The 18,872-nt window shown below is 34.8% G+C and overlaps 1 protein-coding gene across 1 annotated transcript in view; it reads right to left on the bottom strand.

Moving 5' to 3' along the window:
* Positions 1-596: 596 nt before the first annotated feature.
* Positions 597-18,872, bottom strand: part of LOC123525232 (peroxisomal biogenesis factor 3-like) — a 159,631-nt gene continuing 141,355 nt past the window's right edge. Inside the window, exons 8-14 of the mRNA XM_045304103.2 lie at positions 15,743-15,824; positions 14,181-14,235; positions 10,083-10,236; positions 9,040-9,104; positions 7,175-7,288; positions 5,349-5,445; positions 597-3,865 (exon numbers count right to left, since the gene is read on the bottom strand). Of these exons, the coding sequence (XP_045160038.2) occupies positions 3,767-3,865; positions 5,349-5,445; positions 7,175-7,288; positions 9,040-9,104; positions 10,083-10,236; positions 14,181-14,235; positions 15,743-15,824 (666 nt within the window). The 3' untranslated portion in view covers positions 597-3,766. The remainder of the gene's footprint in view (positions 3,866-5,348; positions 5,446-7,174; positions 7,289-9,039; positions 9,105-10,082; positions 10,237-14,180; positions 14,236-15,742; positions 15,825-18,872) is intronic.

Genomic DNA, 18,872 nt, shown 5'->3' with positions numbered 1-18,872 from the left:
TTATAACTGGCTTAAACTCTTCTGTGGAGTTTTTGCCTGCTCCAAGATGGTGTCACACTGTGTTCCAATACTAGCTGAACTGTTATATACCTGTTGTCTGTTTGTTTTACTTTATCTATGCAACTCACCTACACATCAGTTAGCTTAGTTTTGTTTTGGAAGACTCTTTTTGAAATGTGGCTTTTTTTTTTTTTTTTTTGAGGGGGGGGGGGGGGGGGGGGGGCGGGGACAAACTTGATTGCATTCTTGGATTGGTTACTGATTGGTTACTTTGTTACTTTGGGTATTATGTAATGTTTAGATGTAAACTCTGATAACCTTACTTATAACCAACGTTTCTGAATTCTGTACAGATACTGTCAATTACCTCACAAGTAACTGACATGATATTTCCCAACATGATATAGAGACCTACATGCATCAGAGACAGAGGATGAATTATTTGTCAGGGAATCAAACTTGAGACCTTCAGTCATAACTGTGTGCTCAATATCCTGAGCTTACCAAATGGTCTGCTTCCTTGCAATCCAACCATTCTGTCACTGTATTCATATATCTTGGGGCCAAGGGTAAACATACTCAAATGTGAACAAATATAAGATTTACATTTATATATTTATATAACAAATACATTAGTACAAAATCACAACTGATATTTCAACTGGTAACAAATCAAAATTTATTTATTTCCCTAAATTTATAAATAAATTACAACTGTTACAGCATAATTCAAAGCCAATCAATAGAATAACATATCATTAAAATTAATGAGCTAAAATCAGTGCAATATAGCTTCACTGTTGAGTAATCCAGATTAAAATCAAATATGTAATTTCTGATAAGTATTGGCATCAAGAGCAAACTTCCTGTAATTTTGGAAGGACAGAAATATTGCAATATTTTACAGTATGTTTTACAGATTTTGTGTACTGAAAAATTATCACACATACATATCCATAAATAACAAGAGCTGTCCGTAAGACAGCAAGCTCAACTTTACGCAGTGCTTGACTCTGAATTAGAGCTTTGCCAGTAAAAACTTTATAAATCTATAACTAAAAAATTCTAAGTTAAAAAAGGGCATTACTCTGTCAAAATTCAATCAGAGTTATGGGGATTGTTTCTCCTGGTGTAGACTTTGATAATCTATACCTATTTTTTAGTTTCAAGTCAAAAGCTTTGATAGTAACAGAGATACTGTGAAATCATTAATATTCGTGGGGGACTAATTTTCGTGGATGAGTCACCACGAAATTTAATCCCAACGAACAAGTAAAATTACCATTCATTTTATGCTCAAAAGTTATAATCCACAAATTCATATCCCCATGAAATTGCTGTGTTGACCAAAACCACGAAATTTTATGCCCATGAAATTAAATGATTTTACAGTATTTGACTTTATCAAAAACTTTAATAAAAAAATTCTAAGAGAAAAAGGGGCAAAACTCTGTCAAAATTCAAATCCGAGTTATAGGGATTGTTTCTCCTTGTGTAGATTTGGTAGTAAATATCTATTTTAAGTTCCAAGTCAATAGCTTTGATAGTAACAGAAATATCTGACTTTATCAAAAATTTTAACCAATGGCGATGGTGATGCCAATGCCGATGCTGGGGCAAGTGCAATAGCTCCTCTTTTTCTTCGAAAAGTCGAGCTAAAAATGGCAACACTGTCAATGAAATGGATTATAACACAGAATTTAATTTTAGCATTGTAACAATGTCTGAATCTGCTGACAACGAAATATTTCCTGGAACATTCACAACCATTTATTTATGATTCATGAACAACATGTTTAATCAGTACATCCCTAATAATTCCTGCATAGCATTCAATGTCTGATTTAAGGATCTGATACAGTCCTTCATAACATCCCTAGAAGTTGAAAACAAATGTCTATTTTAGGACATATCTCTAAAAACATTTCTCTGTATAAAATATATACCAAATTGTTCTGAGCAAGGAGATGGTTGTGTTTCAAAAACTGATGTTTGAGTCTTACAATAATTATATACTATGGTCTATTTTGTAAATTCTTTGGTACTACCTTGAAAACTATGTAAGGTACACAATTATCATTGACAGTAAAAGAGAAGTTTGATAGATAAATGAAACAATGTTATACAGGCAAAATATAAATTTCAAAACACAACATCCTTTCCATAAAGCCTCTCTTACTTGATTTGAACAATTCTGTATCTATGTTATGAAGAAACTCACTTTGACAACAAAACACCTTTAACCTTTACGCTGCAAAATTTCTAAAATGGACTATTCAAAGAAGTGTTCACTGAAAATTTACTGACTAAATAGCGAACAGTACAGACCAAGATCAGCCAGCACAAATGTGCAGGCTGATTTTGGTCTGCACTGGTCGCAAAAGGCAAAATCACTTGCTGCCAGCAGGCTAAAGGTTAAAAACATGAACCTTAATTTATAGCTAAACACAGACTATGAAAAACTCTAGAATGCTACTTTACTTGTGCAATTCATTTGTTTGTTAACACTTTCCACATGTTTCATACATGATAAGTAAATGTATAGGAAGATCCACAGGAATGATAAAAGTGGCAGGCTCAGTTTGAGTCTATTCATGAGCAGTAATGAAACGTGCAATGTAATGGGAGGAGCCAATTTTGGTATGTACAATTTTAAGACAGGTCACCTTTAACTCTGGTGAAAACTGTGTAAAAGTTAAGGTAACATCTAAACAAAAATTACAGATATCAATGCAAGCAAGTTTGGTGAAGATCCATACAGCGGTCTATTATGTTGTTTTTTTACCCCTGTACAGTGGAGCTGAACAATTTGTAAAGCTTTGAGAGAAAAGAATGCTACAATGGAGCACATCCACCAATCTGACTAAAGTACATGAACTTCTAAACGAAGATCTGAGAATGACCCATTCATTCGTCTTCTGTATATTTTGGATTTCCGATATTGCTATTTTTATTTTCGCAAATCTATTTTTATTTGAACCAATCAGACGACTTGTTTCAACAAGCATTTGGCTGAACCATCAAATAGCGTCGAATGTCAAAGGGTGAGAAAAATGTGCAGTCAGTCCGGGGTTTGAACCCGGGACCCCAAGGCGAGTGCCCTACCGACTGAGCTAACCGGCTGTCTGACACCTTACGTGACCAAGTCTGTACCATGACGTATGATTTCTCTCAAAACACGAGGGTGTAGTTGCGATGTGGTCATCATAAGAATTATAAATATGAAAAACCCAGGTTAAATATCGATTTTTTAAACTTCTACTTACACATACAAAATGTTGTAAGTAAGGCTCCGATTGGCTAGCGGAAGGGTCGTCAGAACAAGGCTATCAATAGCACGTCTTCTGATCCAATGTGTGTAGCGTTAATTGGAGATGTACTTTAGTCAGATTGCAAATCCACTATCCAGTTAATGAAGTCCTTTAAAGGTTTCTTTATCTTTTGCTGTTGCAGTCCTTGTATGCAGAAGAGCTGAACTATAGTATAATTTCAAGGGAGTTCCATGCTTAGATGCTAGAGAATAATATCTGTTGAAGATCCATCCTAAGAAGATGATGCTGAGAAAAGATGTCATCTCTCAATGTTGGACACACACCAGAATTCCCACCTATACCTACAGCTTAACATGAGCCTTGGGCCCTAGTGAACTATCAAATCAACAAATCAATATTTCAACATGATTGTAAATAAATTTCGCATATTGTAACTGCAATGAATTATTTCTGAAGTAAATGTAATAGAACATTAATCTGACTAAAACTTTTGTTCATGGCGCCAGTTGTGGGTCTTCAATGTCATCAATTTGACTGAATGCTTCATAAATGTTTGCTGCTAAAGTCTTTGTTTGTTCTAACAACAACAACTCCTGAAATAATAAGATAATTTTGTTTCAGTTTATAATAAAACAAGATTTTTTAGTAAGTTATATTACTCTTAGCAGGCTCAACAAAGACAACTTTTGACCCTTCCTGCATTTTTTTTCACAGGGTAAGTAAATTATTTCTTTAAAATATTTTTTAAAGGACTGGTCAAAAATATTGCAATTTGAAATTTATAAATTTATCCAATGTTTTTCACTCCCTTCAGAAGATAAGTCATACTGAGGGGTGTATATTTAGGTTCTCTGTGGCTATACTTTCCATTTATGGCCAGTTTAAGATGAAGTATAATATTATGCAGGCTTATTATATCCTTTAAGGATTTTCTTTTGTTTTTGTTGCATTTCACTCAGCCACACATTCCTTTGTTTTTAACACTATGTCATACAATACTCATATATGTGAAAATACTGTTACCCTAAATAAGTAATGCCTGTGTTTAGCGCAATTTAAAAGCTTTCTTAGCACACAAAACACTATAGCCATATTTATTAATTTTGTTGGGTTTAACATCACACCGGCACAATTATAGGTCATGCTTTGATGGTGGAGGAAGACACCAGGTGCCCCTCAATGCATTATTTCATCACAAGTGGGCACCTGGGTAGAACCATCGACCTTCCGTAAGCCAGCTGGATAGCTTTCTCACATGAAGAATTCAATGCCCCGAGTGAGGCTTGAACCCACATCGATGAGGGGCAAGTGATTTGAAGTCAGTGACCTTAACCACTTGGCCACAGAGGCCCCTCTAGAGCCATCATAGGTTTCTCTATTTTTAGTTCTAGCAGTCCCTTAAAAGGGCAAAGCAACCCCATTTCGAACACATTTGGGCGTGAACCTTACAATGACACTACTATTTTTAACAATAACTGCCTAAAAGAGGCAGAGTGCCCTCTGTTTGAATAAAACTGGAAGAAGACCTTACAATGTTACAGACTAAGCTCGATGAAGATCTATAAAGCAGTTCATGAGAAGAAGTTGTTTAAAGGTGTTTCTATTTTTGGCTCAAATATGCCATATAAGGGGCCTCAGAGTGTCTCCACTCCAACAAATTTGGGAGAGAACCTCATATAGATGTTGCAGACCAAGCCTGATGAAGATCCATAAAGCAGTTCATGAGAAAAACTTGTTTAAAGGTTTTTCTATTTTTAGCTCTACTGGACCCCTTTTAGCAGAACCATTTGAAAAATTTGAGAGGACTTTGCCAGAATGCTACAGACCAAGTCTGGTGTAATTCTGACCAGTAGTTTCAGAGAAGTAGAGAATTATGTAAATTGTGGATGACGGACAATGAGTGCCTGACAATCTACTAAGCTAAAAGAGGTCTGAAGTCAATACAGTGTTTCATAACAAACCTAAATCTGAGATTTAACACATATACTTTCCTATGCAACGAGTTTTGGATATCATATATTGGTTACATTCAAACAGGTAAAAAGATGTTTTGAAAATAAAACAGGTTGTTCTTACCTGAACAAGGGGATTAGGAGCATCACTGCCGAGCTTGTACAACAGCCCACTAAGGAATGGTATCAACTTGGCTAAAGGGACGGATATATCATGTAATCTGGAAAACATAGAAAAAGTAATTAAACATATAATCCTGAATATACATCTAAAGGTAAACTGATAAATAATGTATAATTAGTTCTTGCAATTATTCAGTACAGTAGCCTCTTATTCATGAAGCAAAAAGTAACAGTAATTTGCACTGGATTTTATCATATCTGCTATCAGCTTATACTTAAAACCTGTACACAATACCTCTAACAAGCAAACACTTTCCAATATTTACAGTCTAAATGTATTTCTATATTACAACAATTGCATTCAAATTCCGAAGTAAAATACTGACCCTGAAGGCACCCGCTATGACTGTTTACATATGTTTCATATTGTCACACAAGATACATTCATTTTAACAGACATTGCTAATAGCAAGCAAGCATTGTGCAAGAGTTTATTCTGAGAGTGGTTCAAATAAGCTTCAACGTTCATCACAATCAAGCTAAATAAATTAGTATAAACTAGACTAACAGTGTTCATGAGAATGTTTTGTTCCAGAGATCTATAACAAGGGATCAATTAAAATGATGTAAAAGGAAGAAAGACAAGGATTGGTCCAAAAGTAATGTCACTGGACTCATGAAAATGGGTATAATGAAAACAACAAAAATTTCCTGCCCAAGTTACTTGATCTATCTGCAATATTTTTTTTTTTTGTTGAAAATACAAAATTTGTTATTTACTTAATGAGAACTCGCAAAGACAGCATAGTAATAAACATCGCTGTAAGCCACTGACGTTACTGACGTCAGAAAATAATATTTTTGTCAAACAGTAACAAGCACTACACAGCAAATTTCAACCGTCTACGATATCACCAAGTGTTCATGGTTGACTGCTAAAAAAGACATAACATCACATCATTATAATAACATTTGATTAAGCGTATTATTTTGATGTCAATTGGTAACTACCTTCGTTTGGATGTTTTTCTGTTTATGAAAGAAACGCTACTCATACGTGCAGCATCGTAAAATTTGAAATATGAAGTTCTGTTTACTTAAAATGAAACAACCTTAGGAAATAATGTTTACCCATGTAATTATAACTGAATTAGCTCACATCTTGATATAATTTCTTTAATAATATAACAATAAATACATGTGCAATGGAACCAGTGACATTACTTCTAGATCAACCCAATTATACAAGTTTTAGTTAAGTAATTTCCATTCTGGTAATGGTTGTGCTGAAGTATCCTCAGTACAGCCAAAGGGTGATTATTAAACTGCAGTATATTGTTTTAAGATGGTAAAAAAAGCCTGGAAAAAGCTCCAATAAGCATTAATTTGCTTTCAGCTTGATCCTGTTCTTTTTTGTTGTGTTCAATATTTTTTCATGTAGCTGTATAATTATAGACATATAAAATATGTTTAAACCAAGGTGATAAATCAAATTTACGCAATATTTTATTACTTTTTCATTTTCCGTTTTTTGTTAGAGATCTACATGTATCTATTAAAGGAACAAAAAGACCCTTTTCAAACAGTTAGATCCCTATTTGAAATACTAAAACATAATTAATATTAGCATGCAGTTATGGTGCTATTTCAACTTCCTGGACTTCTTACCAATACCTATAATCTACTCTGAAATAGCAAAGACAGCTGACAATTTCTGCTTATAGCCTTAAGGTAGTTATTCATACTACTGGACCACTTTTACCAAATGTCACTACTTTATTAACCTCTAAATAATCTCAGTCACCATGTTACAACCTCTGTACTTACTCTACTCTTGAAGTTTCATTCTTTTGTAAAGGCTGATAGAACTCTGCTAAATAATCTACCAATTTAGCAAAACCCCTGTCCAAACCCGTACTGAACACTGTGTGAAAATCATGGCTGCAATAAATAATATATATCTCAAATATTTAACTGTATTATCTATCACATGTGATGAATAATGTAACAACGCTTTTCAGTTTTAATAGTTTTAAAACGAGGCAAATATACACTAACTGCTGAAACTATGGCCGGAGGTGAAGCTAGATAGAACAACCCTGCTAGGGGTTCCTGGGATGTTCCCCAGAAAATATTGTGTTTAGAATGCCCCCTTGGAATATTTTCAGACATATCTTGGACCAAACAAGAGCTGTTTGTGAACTGCCTCAATAGCCTAGTGGTAGTGTCCGTTTTGTGTGTGGGAGGTCTTGGGTTTGATCCCCAGCCAGGTCATACCAAAGACGTGAAAAATGGTACTGGTAGCTCCCTTGCTTGGCACTGACTCAGCATTGAAAGGGTTGTACCAGGAGGTAAAATAAGCACAGGTAAGTATCTGTAGCTCGTGTTGTATGTTGGATTATGTGCGACATTAAATAAAGCTTACCTTTAAATTTTACCTTTTACATATGACCTCATTTTCAATCTAAAGGTAACTGTAACCTTAACCAAGCCTAAAACAGCTTCAGATACTGGTCTGAAACCATTTTAAGTTTCCTGGTCACTGTGACCTTGACCTTTGACCTACTGACACTCAAAACATTAGGGGTCATCTGTAGACCACAGACAATAATTCTGTATGTTAAAAGCATTAAGTACAAGTGTGCTTTAGTTGTTAAGTGGAAACAACCTCAGTGTGACCTTGACCTGTGACATACATCACAGGTCATTTACTAACCCATGAAGTTTGATGACAGCTGGCCAAAGGCTTCTTTAATTATTGAGGGCAAACAGTTTTTCAGAGTAAATGTCAATGTGACCTTGACCTTGGGACTTACTGACCCCTTAAAGCCCAAACTTCTACTACCCTGGCAGGAATTTTTGTAGGAGGAGCCTATCAAATAACAATGCTACTCAAGGCTACCTGTCAGCTAAAAATAGCTTGCTTTCAATGATTCACAAGCAAATGTAAACGATGAGGTTTGCAGGTCAAAGCATTTTTAAGTTATTGCGCAGAAACTAAATTGCTAACAGACTGACAGCCAGCACCATAACAAAATATGTCCCTTCAAGCAAATAAAACAATGAGAGAATGTATTTCAACAGTAACTGCAGTTAAACATGCAAATGTACCTTTTTTTCTTTAAATAAGACTTTTTCCTCAATTCATGAATGATCTTTTAATAGTTACACCAGCTCAATCTAGGTCATATGGCAACTATTCAGTTTTAAATTGTGAAGAATTTTTTTTGGAGGGGGGGAGGGGGGGAGAGATTAGTGCCATTTTTCATTTTTCAACAGTAAAATTCAGTTATGTAACAGCGAGTACTTAACCTAACCAGTGTTCTTGGATTCTGTACCAGTACTAACCTGTTCTCCTCAAGTAACTGCCAACTTCCCTACATGAATGAGAGATAGAGGATTAAATAACTTGAGACACAATGTATCATAAAATCATCATGGAGAACACACACCTTGTCCACGGATTGCACTTACAACTCTGTAACCGACAGATCTAGGCTCTCCATACTGAGCTTAACAGGCAGGCTTAATTGTGAGGTAAGACCCCAGGTGCTTCTCCTGGCATTATTTCAGGCCTTCAGTGTGCCAGCTGGATGACTTCCTCACCTGAAGTAATTCTACATCCACTGTGGTGTTTTGAAACACAGTGGCACAGCAGTAAAAAAAAAAGCAACAACAAATTTTTGTGTTACCTTTCTAGAATATCCTGTGTTTCTTGCAATAGTTGTAAATATAAATCATCGCTAGGAACATCATCCTTCAAAAGAAATGACAATATTAACTTCTCAACACAGAAACACTGAAACAAACGTCTGGTTACAATATTTGCAAAATACGTACAACAGATATTTATATTTAGAATGGAAGCAATATAGCAAAGAATACATGTGCTTCTTCAACAGCGATGAGATCTTTAAATGATAGAGAAATATTCAAAATATAAAGGTAGGTTAATGTTTGACTTTGCCGGTCTTAAAGTCACATCTACAACAATTGTCAGTCAAATAACGACTTTCAAGCTTATATCAAGCTTTCAACTTATAGAACAACAAAATCTCTATTTGAAAATTTTCGAATAGTCACGCAGAAAGTAAATAGATTTCAACATGAGCCTAAAACAGAAGTTAAAGTAGGTTCACGTCTACTAAAACAAGAAATGCTTGCCTAACCAAAACCCGGGAAAATCATTAAAATTATAATGTATTAACTGAATGATCTTCTTAAAAGGATGATCCATACATGTGTCAAGACAGTGCTCAACTTGATGACATAAGCAACAAGAGTTGTCAGGGGAGACAGCTTGCAACACTATCACAATGCTGGATAGTGAAATAATCTCATTCCTTCATCCCATATAAAAAATATCACTGTCACATGTGTCATACATATCAACATTTCAGGGAACTTGTCATATACCACATGGGTGATAATATGGAGCAACTATATAAAGCTTGAATCAAATCCATTAAGTAATAACAGAGATAGAGAGAAAGCCCATTACAACTTCAACATAAAATTTTAAGTCAAAAGTGGACATAATTCATAAAAGTTTTGTGTGAGAGCTATGGAACCGCCTGTCATATGATGTAGGTGATGACAACTATATTAAGTGTGAGTAATAACTGTGATAGAGAGAATGTCCATCAAAGCTTTAACCAGGAATCTGGATGCAGATGCAAGAGAGAGTAGCAAGCTCTCCATAAACTTTGTACAGTCAAGCTGAAAACTGACTTACCTGACTAGACGTTTTCCTGCAGATTAAAAAATCACATAATGGCATTGTTGGGATTTCTTTTATACTAACTTCTCTACCATTCTCAATCCTTTCTCGGATATGTTTAATGATTGCTTCTAGGTTATGTAATGATAACTTCTCTTTTAATGTCAAACTGAAATTATGTCAATAATAAATATACAAATGTACGATGCAACAGGTGTTTCTTTATTTTAGTGTAAGATTTAAAATATCATTAAATTCAATGAGTGTACAAGAGATGCAATAAATAAACTCACAACTGCAAATATAAAATTTGATACTTCAATTCATGGACCTTACTTAAAACAAACAATACTTTTCTTTAATGTCATTTCAATGTTTTTAATAATATATCAACCATTTTGTAGTACCATAACAGCTAAAAATATATTTGATAAAGAGATAAATCAATCAGTATTCATGATAGAGTTCTTCTCTGTCCCTTCAATAACTGTTATATATCATTTAGAAAAACTTCAGTTGTTTCAGTCATTATCAAGGTGAAACATTCATAGGTTATTAGCTTTGTATCAGGAAATATGCACCCATTCTTTAGCGGAAGAATACTGCGCGACTTTTGAAGCGCAAAATTCTTCCGCTAAAGAACGAGTGCATATTTCCCGATGCAAAGATAATAACCTTTTTATTACATACATATCTACACGTATAAATATAATTTAAATATTATGAATTAGTTCAATAGCCTGAATAAGACTGACCATACTGAACTAAATAAAAGATTTAATGCAATTACACACATTAAATTACGTCATGCACCCAATATGAAATTCAGGCGTCAATGTATGGCAAAATATTGACATTTCCGGTTCCACTGTAACTTAACGGGGAATAGAAATGGGTATGTAATAAGAAAACTTACATAATTTGTTCAAGAATTTTGAACAAATATTCACACCTGAAAATTGTGGTAAAATGAGACGCTCAAGAAAATTGAAAATTTGTGTAAATTCTTAGTTTATCTTTTGATTTTTTGAGGGCTGTCATCCGGTCAACTTCCAGTAAAAATGTTAGGGTTGGTACTTTTATCTAGCACCTTATCAGTCCAGGAACAGACACAAGCAATCATAACATGGTATTCGTCTTTTCATTATTTTTTATAACATCCTGCACTGTCTGAACTATAACCATCGAACAATTCATGTTTATTATCAGGCACAGACAAACTACTTTGATGACGAGGATGAAAGTAATTGAAGAAAAGGTTATAATTAACAACAACTCTGTAAAGGAGAGTGGAACTTTGCAGGTGTTCATTAGAATGAATCATACCTGCTTGTATAACAGAAGTAAAGTGCTTTCAAAGTGTGGATGGTTATAAACAACAAGAGGACCATGATGGTCCTGAATCGCTCACCTGTCCCCACATGACCCAGTTTTAAACAGAGTATGATGTCGTTTTTTTCTATTATTTGATATTGTGACCTAGTTTTTGAGCTCATGTGACCAAGTGTTGAATCTGATCTAGATATCATCAAGATAAAAATTCTAACCAATTTTCATGAAGATCCACTGAAAAATATGGCCTCTAGAGAGGTCACAAGATTTTTTATTATTTGACCTACTGACCTAGTTATTGAAGGCACGTGACCCAGTTTCGAAACTGACCTAGATATCATCAAGGTGAACATTCTGACCAATTTTCATGAAGATCCATTCAAAAGTATGGCCTCTAGAGAGGTCACAAGGTTTTTCTATTTTTAGACCTACTGACCTAGTTTTTGACCACAGTTGACCCAGTTTCAAACCTGACCTAGATATCATCAAGATGAACATTCAGACCAATTTTCATATAGTTCCCATGAAAAATATGGCCTCTAGAGAGGTCACAAGGCTTTTTAGTTATTTGACCTACTGACCTAGTTATTAAAAACACGTGACCAAGTTTCGAACAAGACCTAGATATCATCAAGGTGAACATTCTGACTTATTTTCATGAAGATCCGTTGAAAAGTATGGCCTCTAGAGAGGTCACAAGGTTTTTCTATTTTTAGACCTACTGACCTAGTTTTTGACCGCAGTTGAACAAGTTTCGAACTTGACCTAGATATCATCAAGATAAAAATTCTGACCAATTTTCATACAGATCCCATGAAAAATATGGCCTCTAGAAAGGTCACAAGGTTTTTTTGTTATTTGACCTACTGACCTAGTTATTGAAGGCACGTGACCTAGTTTCGAAACTGACCTAGATATCATCAAGGTGAACATTCTGACCAATTTTCATGAAGATCCATTCACAAGTATGGCCTCTAGAGAGGTCACAAGGTTTTTCTATTTTTAGACCTACTGACCTAGTTTTTGACCGCAGTTGACCCAGTTTCGAACTTGACCTAGATATCATCAAGATGAACATTCTGAATAATTTTCATGAAGATCCCATGAAAAATATGGCCTCTAGAGAGGTCACAAGGTTTTTTTATTATTTGACCTACTGACCTACTTTTTGTCTGCAGTTGACCCAGTTTCGAATTTGACCTAGATATCATCAAGATGAACATTCTGACCAACTTTCATACAGATCCCATGAAAAATATGGCCTCTAGAGAGGTCACAAGGTTTTTTTATTATTTGACCTACTGACCTAGTTTTTGATCGCAGTTGACCCAGTTTCGAACTTGACCTAGATATCATCAAGATAAACATTCTGACCAACTTTCATACAGATCCCATGAAAAATATGGCCTCTAGAGAGGTCACAAGGTTTTTTTATTATTTGACCTACTGACCTAGTTTTTGATCGCAGTTGACCCAGTTTCGAACTTGACCTAGATATCATCAAGATAAACATTCTGACCAACTTTCATAAAGATCCCATGAAAAATGTGACCTCTAGAGTGGTCACAAGCAAAAGTTTACGCACGCACGGACGCACGCACGGCACACGCACGCACGGACGACGGACGACGGACGCTGCGTGATCACAAAAGCTCACATTGTCACTTTGTGACATGTGAGCTAAAAATGTACTGGTCAATCATTCAAAATCTTGCAAAATATTTGAAAGACCACTGATATGATGCAAATATAATAGATATAGTCCCATGTATACTTTTGAAAGTACAGTAAGGCATTAAATCAGATAAAATACATGAAGTATTCACAGAAAATTGTAAGAACGTGTAACATAGTGATTCCAATTTACCACCTAATTTATTTCGATCATTCAAGGATGGGTGGACCCTTGGGTAGCATCAATGACATTCTGAAAACCTGCATGACAGCTTCCACACATAAAAGAATTCTTTGTCCCAAAACCCATTATGGTGACAGGCAAATGATTAGAAGTAATGTACCTTTACCACATAGCCAAAAGAGACCTCATATACAGTTCTGTGTGTGTTATACACAAGTTTAATGATTTATAAACTACCATGTTGTACAGGTTTAGTCTGGTTAAAGTATCAGTACATAAACAATATCTTTATAATATACATATATATTTTCACTTTTTAGGTTAATCCGTCGCAAAAGTTTAAATCAAAGCTTTGTAAAAAAAATTCTTTTTGAAATCTTAAATTTAGTATTGTTTAAAATAAGAAATTTTAAAACAACTCTATTGTGGCCATTTTGCTAGATTTCACTAAAAAATTTAAAGCCGTATTCTCCACATTTATGACCTTCTTAACTGAGTAAGACATTAAAACACCAATCATTCAAGGTTACATGGGGATGAGCAGTATGTCTGAGATAACCAGGGTTTTAAGTGATCCAAATGCAGAAAATGTATGGAAAATACAGTAAGCCCAGGGGTAGACTAGCTACTAGTCTGATAATAAGTTTTTTTTATATACTAATGTATTTCCTTGTCAGATATCTTTCATTTATAGATAGCTCCCTGTTATAGACTGCTCCCTTTTGAATATCTGGCTGTATTACATTCGGCAGCAAGAAAAGGTAACCATGTTATAACTATGAAGGGAAGTAATTTAACATAAAATATGAGAAGAGACTATGACTGGCAAATGTAAGGACTGAGACCAGTCTAGCCCAGGGGCAGTGTTTCACTGCAATAATTTAAGTGAATACACTGGCATTTCTAAAACAAAAATTGCTTACCTGGTGGTTTCTTTGTACACAGCATCTTTAACTTTAGCCACCAGATTTTCAACCCCTGAAAACAAGTTTTAAACATAAAGTAGATATTGAATCAAAGTGATATGCCTACAGTTTCAACTTTTTTTAACAAACAGGTATAATATGATATAATACTGGTCAAATCTACATCGCATATCTGTTGCATTACTAATGCTAAAGCTTTAAAGTAGCTTTTCTACTGCTTTAAGTGCACCACATGATTGATTGTGCGTTTTTACTAAGGATGGGAACAAACACTACAATTAATATTTCAGTATTGATTTTCCTATTAATTATTCAAATATATTCAAACATTCATATACAAATGCAGTGGTTTTGTTGTCCATAAACTGGTGTCCGAAACTGTGTATAGTTGGGCCATTGCAATTTCAATAACAAAAATTAATTTGCAATTAATGTTTGCTGTTGTTCGCATTTTACAATCTGAATCTTTAAAACTCTTTTTATGACTTAAAAAGATATATTCCTGAGGCAAATTAATTACTGACATTGATTTTGTGCTTTACCAATATCACTTCATACATATGACAGAATCTGATGGTGACCTTTTGTAATCAAGTTGTCAGAGTCAGTTAGGCAGTGATAAAAAAGTTGAACTAAATCTGAAATCAAACTGAACGTTATCTTACAGGGGTTTAATTAAGCAACCTAATATAATGCAGATTTTTACCAGTCTGAGAGTTGTTTCTATGTCTTTACATACAGGGAAACTGGCAGCCATCAGATGAATCAGAACAATTCGAAAAACCTTGGTAGAGGGTCATTCAAAACACATTCCTGTTCAATTATTTCAAATTTGGGCCAGCAGTTTCCGACAAAAATATTGTTAACTTCTGACTATATACATAATGGGTAAATCTAACATGCCCCCTCACAGCTATGTTTATTGAAAAACTGGAAAAAGAAGAATATTCCTGGGAGAAGATCACCAAATGAAAATTTACGTAAAATTATTCTTATATTGGACCAATGGTACAAGAGATAATATAACAAGTCTAAGGGTAAATTACTGTACTTACAATTTTCTTTTTAAGTTTCCACTACATTCATGTAGGGAAGTATCCATGCCCTCTGGCGTCATCATTTTTTTTTTACAAATCAGAATAATTTGAATTATCGTGGTACAGGGTCACCTAAGATCATTTGTGCGAGATTTTTTTCTGGTTTTCTTACCTCTGAACATTAACCAAATCACTTCAGTCTTACATTTTAAGTTCAATTACTTACGAAAGCATATTATAAATTTTGAAAATATGTCATAAATCTGGAAATGTACCCTTCAACAGAAAACCATCCATTTAGCTTCAATTCTTATAAATTTTCTTGCCTCATTCCACCAAAGATGGGTTAAAAGGAGAATAATTCATAAAGTATTCGTACCAGAGTTATGGATCTTATATTTTAAGATATGAGTAAGAAACATCTACTTTTTAAAACGAAACAATATTAAGGCAACACTTTTGCCCTTCATCCAGTGTTCAAAAAGAAACACTAAGATCAGTTTTGCACTAGTTTTGCACTACCTTTATCAAAAAATTCTCTAATGAGGGCTAGGTACCTCTCCTGTACTGGTGTTGGTGTCACTGCTATTGCTGTATTTGCACTCTGAAAAAAACAAGAGGACCATGATGGTCCTGAATGGCTCACCTGCCCCCACATGAACTGAGTATGACGTCATTTTTTCTATTATTTGACATAGTGACCTAGTTTTTGAGCTCATGAGACCTACTTCTGAACTTGACCTAGATATCATCAAGATAAAAATTCTGACCAATTTTCATGAAGATCCATTGAAAAATATGGCCTCTAGAGAGGTCACAAGGTTTTTCTATTATTTGACATAATAACCTAGTTTTTGAAGGCATGTGACCCAATTTTGTACTTGACCTAGATATCATCAAGGTGAACATTCTGACCAATTTTCATGAAGATCTCATGAAAAATATGGCCTCCAGAGAGGTCACAAGGTTTTTCTATTTTTAGATGTACTGACCTAGTTTTGACCACATGTGACCCAGTTTCGAACTTGACCTAGATATCATAAAGGTGAACATTCTCACCAATTTTCATGATGATCCATTGAAAAATATGGCCTCTAGAGAGGTCAAAAGGTCTTTCTATGTTGAGACCTAGTGACCTAGTTTTTGACCGCAGTTGACCCGGTTTCAAACTTGACCTAGATATCATCAAGATGAACATTCAGACCAACTTTCAAACAGATCCCATGAAAACTAAGGCCTCTAGAGTGGTCACAAGGTTTTTCTATTATTTGACCTATGACCTAGTTTTTGACCGCATGTGACCCAGTTTCAAACTTGACCTAGATATTATCAAGATGAACACTCTGACTAATTTTCATGCAGATCCCATGAAAAATATGGCCTCTACAGAGGTCACAAGGTTTTTCTATTATTTGACTTACTGACCTAGTTTTTGACCGCACGTGACCCAGTTTCGAACTTGACTTACATATCATCAAGGTGAACATTCTCACCAATTTTCATACAGATCCCATGAAAAATATGGCCTCCAGAGAGGTAACAAGGTTTTTCTACTATTTGACCTAATGACCTAGTTTTGGACCGCACATGACCCAGTTTCAAACCTGACTTAGATATCATCAAGGTGAATATTCTGACCAATTTTCATGAAGATCCTATGAAAAATATGGCCTCTAGGGAGGTCACAAGAATTTTCTATTTTTAGACCTACTGACCTAGTTTTGGACCGCAGTTGACCCATTTCGAACTTGACCTAGATATCATCAAGACGATCATTCTGACCAATTTTCATGCAGATCCCATGAAAAATATGGCCTCTACAGAGGTCATAAGGTTTTTCTATTATTTGACCTACTGACCTAGTTTTGAATCGGACGTGACCCAGTTTCGAACTTGACCTAAATATCATCAAGATGAACATTCTGACCAATTTTCATGTAGATCCCATGAAAAATATGACCTCTAGAGAGGTCACAAGGATTTTCTATTATTTCACCTACTGACCTAGTTTTTGAATGCAGTTGACTCGGTTTCAAACTTGATCTAGATGTCATCAAGATGAACATTCTGATCAATTTTCATGCAGATCCAATGAAAAATACGGCCTCTACGGGGGTCACAAGGTTTTTCTATTACTTGACCTACTGACCTAGTTTTGGATCGGACGTGACCCAGTTTCGAACCTGACCTAGATATCATTAAGATGAACATACTGACCAATTTTCATGCAGATTCCATGAAAAATATGACCTCCAGAGAGGTCACAAGGATTTTCTATTATTTGACCTACTGACCTAGTTTTTGAAGGTACGTGACCCAGTTTCGAACTTGACCTAGATATCATCAAGGTGAACATTCAGACCAACTTTCATGAAGATCTTGTGAAAAATATGGCCTCTAGAGAGGTCACAAGGTTTTTCTATTTTTAGACCTACTGACCTAGTTTTTGATGGCACATGACCCAGTTTTGAACTTGACCTAGATATCATCAAGGTGAACATTCTGACCAACTTTCATAAAGATTCCATTAAAAATTTGACCTCTAGAGAGGTCACAAGCAAAAGTTTATGGACAATGCACGGACGCACGCACGGACGACGGAGGCAGTGCGATCACAAAAGCTCACCTTGTCACTTTGTGACAGGTGAGCTAAAAAGCAGATATTTTTAAAACATAAAAGTTCCTGCCCTTCCCAAAGATAGACTGTTAGGTCTATAAGTTCAGCTAATAAACAACTAGACATGTGTCCATACTATGTTGACATGTTTTACCCACACAACAAGTCTCACAGGGTATTAAAGGGACTGGCCTCAGAACGTTCGTCATCAACAACAAAATATATTTTTAGATATCTGGAAATAAATGCTATATTTCGTAAGAAAACTTTAACACTTAACTACAAATGTACTGACAAACTATATCTTATGGAAACACATGAGAATTTGCTGTTTTTACTACTTCTTATGATGAAAATCGAAAAACATTTGTAATGCTTTACTCCAGGTAAACTGTCTCGATTATAAATAACTATACTTTGAAGTTATAATTTACTAGTTCCAGTATAGCACTATTGGTTATGACGACAGGAAAATGTCTTTATTGCCGGGGTTCGATTCCAGACGCGGTCATCTTTTTTCCTTGATCTGGAATTTTTTAAAACATTTTAGAAACAAAAACTCATATTCTTATGTTCATAATATGACCAAACTTCAATTTGAAAGAAAGATTTTTTTAGCCAAATCTGGAAGTCAGTGCCATTAATAATAGGAAGAGTTTCAAAAGGTGCAAACTTAATTATAATACTGAGCTTTGTCTTGCATCTTCTATACTTAGGTGAATAGGTGCAATCTTAATTATAAGGCTGGAGAGTTCTAGTCATCCTTTTTTGAGAGTTCAAAGTCAGAGCAATATCTACCTCATGTTTTTCAATGGTTTATTGAAATATAACAGTGCATTACATTTGAAACTCTGAAACTTTCACTGTTTCAAAACTGTGAGATTTTCATTTTATAATTTTCACTGTTCTGCAACAGTAACTACAACTGTACACCTGATAGCAAAAGAGCATATATCATAAATAATCAGAAATTCTTTCAGAAATAAACATCAATGAAAATACTGAAGTACATTTTTGTATATATAACACCTAACA

The sequence above is a fragment of the Mercenaria mercenaria genome, chromosome 3, assembly GCF_021730395.1.
Source record: "Mercenaria mercenaria strain notata chromosome 3, MADL_Memer_1, whole genome shotgun sequence".
Taxonomy (NCBI): Eukaryota; Metazoa; Mollusca; class Bivalvia; order Venerida; family Veneridae; genus Mercenaria; species Mercenaria mercenaria.
This window is presented reverse-complemented; position numbering and strand designations above follow the sequence as displayed.